The 1,861-nt window shown below is 38.5% G+C and overlaps 1 protein-coding gene across 1 annotated transcript; it reads right to left on the reverse strand.

The window, feature by feature from the left end:
* Positions 1 to 410: 410 nt before the first annotated feature.
* LOC141640799 (putative cinnamyl alcohol dehydrogenase 1) lies at positions 411 to 1,549 on the reverse strand. The gene is made up of 2 exons (XM_074449479.1): positions 1,413 to 1,549; positions 411 to 657 (listed from the first exon to the last, which is right to left on the reverse strand). Exons 1-2 carry the CDS (start codon positions 1,547 to 1,549, stop codon positions 411 to 413), a joined length of 384 nt encoding a protein of 127 aa, XP_074305580.1.
* Positions 1,550 to 1,861: the final 312 nt, after the last annotated feature.

The following is a 1,861-nucleotide window of genomic DNA, read 5'->3' on the forward strand; positions in this document are numbered from 1 at the left end:
TAAGCTTTCACCTCCAATTGGAATCACTCGATTAGCAGCTCTAGAACTCGAGATATAGCCATCTGAAGCATCTTGCAATGTCGAGAAGCATTCTGACAGTCTATAGACCATGTAGGCTAGTCTATAGACTGCTGTAGCTGGTAATTCGCTTCTGAAGCTCTCGTAAATGTGTCTTTCAGGCCTCGAAACGCGCACCAAGTTCACTTCCCGAGTCTTTAATCCATGTCAAATGCAATGCTAAGTACTTAGGGACGGATTTGGTCCATTTTCCGCCATATTCTTCACATTCCTACAAAATCACACGAAAAGGAAGAAATACACGAAACAAGGGAAATAGTAGCATAAAATACTCAATTGAGCTCTGAAATGCGTGTGAAATGAAGTGCAAAACATCATATATTAGACACGCATCAATTGTCAGCACCTAGTATACTCAAGGCTTCTTCTTTCTTCGACATGCTTGTGCTAAAGACCGTGACTTTAAGCCCGAAAGCCTTACCGAACATTACAGCCATATCCCCAAAGGCAATCACCCCAAGACTTTTACTAGGCTGGTTCATGTTATGGCGCATCATGGGCGTATAAACAGTAATTCCAGCACATAATAAGGGAGCCGCTAGATGTGAGGGAAGGATGTCCGGAATCTTGTAACAGTATCTAAGAATTCAATTGAAAAGAATTTAACTTTTCGAGTAGAAGCAATTTAACTCCAACATCATTCAAATCAACACTAGTAATAATTGATCCAACTCCTGTTGTATAAACCTTAACTCCTAAAGTGGATGAATTGTTAGCATTCTACCTTCATACACGTATTGGTACTTAAATACACAAATACACCTGTTATTTCTACTAGATGCACAAATCAATTTGTGTATCCAGTAGTAATACCATGTGTATCTGGACTGGTATTATGTGCATCCACCGCTCCATCACCACCTGGTAAAGAATACTATATGCCGGGAAATATACCCCGAAATTAGGTCAGACACCTAATAATGGAGCTCATTATTTAGATAGATAAAGCACCAAATTAGTAGCAAAAATAGTCAGGAGTGGCAACACCCTATTACCATTATTACATTATACAAAATCAAAATGTGACAAGAACCCTTATCATATACCAGAAGAATTACATGCATGACATTAGGCTCCTACTTAACATAACTAATACAACATAATTTGGAAATTAATCAATTATACCGTACAACATCGATGAAAGCATGTTAATGAACGCAACATAGTTTAAACTTGATTTTGACAGCCCTTCTTGCAGACCGTGACCAGACCCTGTACAACCCCTCGAAACACCACGTTAACACCACTTTCCACGACGTCCAACATAACCACGTCCTTTCGTACACTACCCTATACGACTGTACCAAATTTCAGCCTTATATAACCACCCTAACCCTGCTAAAAGATCATTAGAAGACACCATATCTGTTACCAAACTGCCCAGAAAAGTGCAGCAAACCCGTCTGACCAGCACCTGTAAACCGCCAATTTGACCACCCTTAGAGCAACCCTTGACCATACCTCTGACCATATTTGAAAACTTCACACTCCCACAACTCTAACGAGTCCAAGAACATCCATATTAAACTTCGTTTGCACCTTCAAAACTCGACTGAAAGTTGACACCTTGCTACTGTTTTCGAAATAATGTATATATTATGCACGACCACATGTCCTAATTTTTGTCTCCTCTAACTCGTTTTTGTTTTTATATTATGTACTTCATGTCTAAATAGTAAGAAACCAAGCTTATAACATTATAACTATGGAATAATTCCAAATTTTCAAACAAAAAAAGTAAAAGCAATTGATATAATAGTAAGTCTCTCTTAAGACCGTCTGA

The sequence above is a fragment of the Silene latifolia genome, chromosome 2 (assembly GCF_048544455.1).
Source record: "Silene latifolia isolate original U9 population chromosome 2, ASM4854445v1, whole genome shotgun sequence".
NCBI classification, from domain to species: Eukaryota; Viridiplantae; Streptophyta; class Magnoliopsida; order Caryophyllales; family Caryophyllaceae; genus Silene; species Silene latifolia.

What these genes read in the sequence shown, in the direction of transcription:
- LOC141640799 (XM_074449479.1), bottom strand. Translation starts at nt 1,549, where the DNA reads ATGGTCAGAGGTATGGTCAAGGGTTGCTCTAAGGGTGGTCAAATTGGC. An exon ending in TCTAATGATCTTTTAGCAGG is followed by an intron (nt 658 to 1,412) that starts GTTAGGGTGGTT and finishes TTGAATTCTTAG; the next exon opens with ATACTGTTACAAGATTCCGG.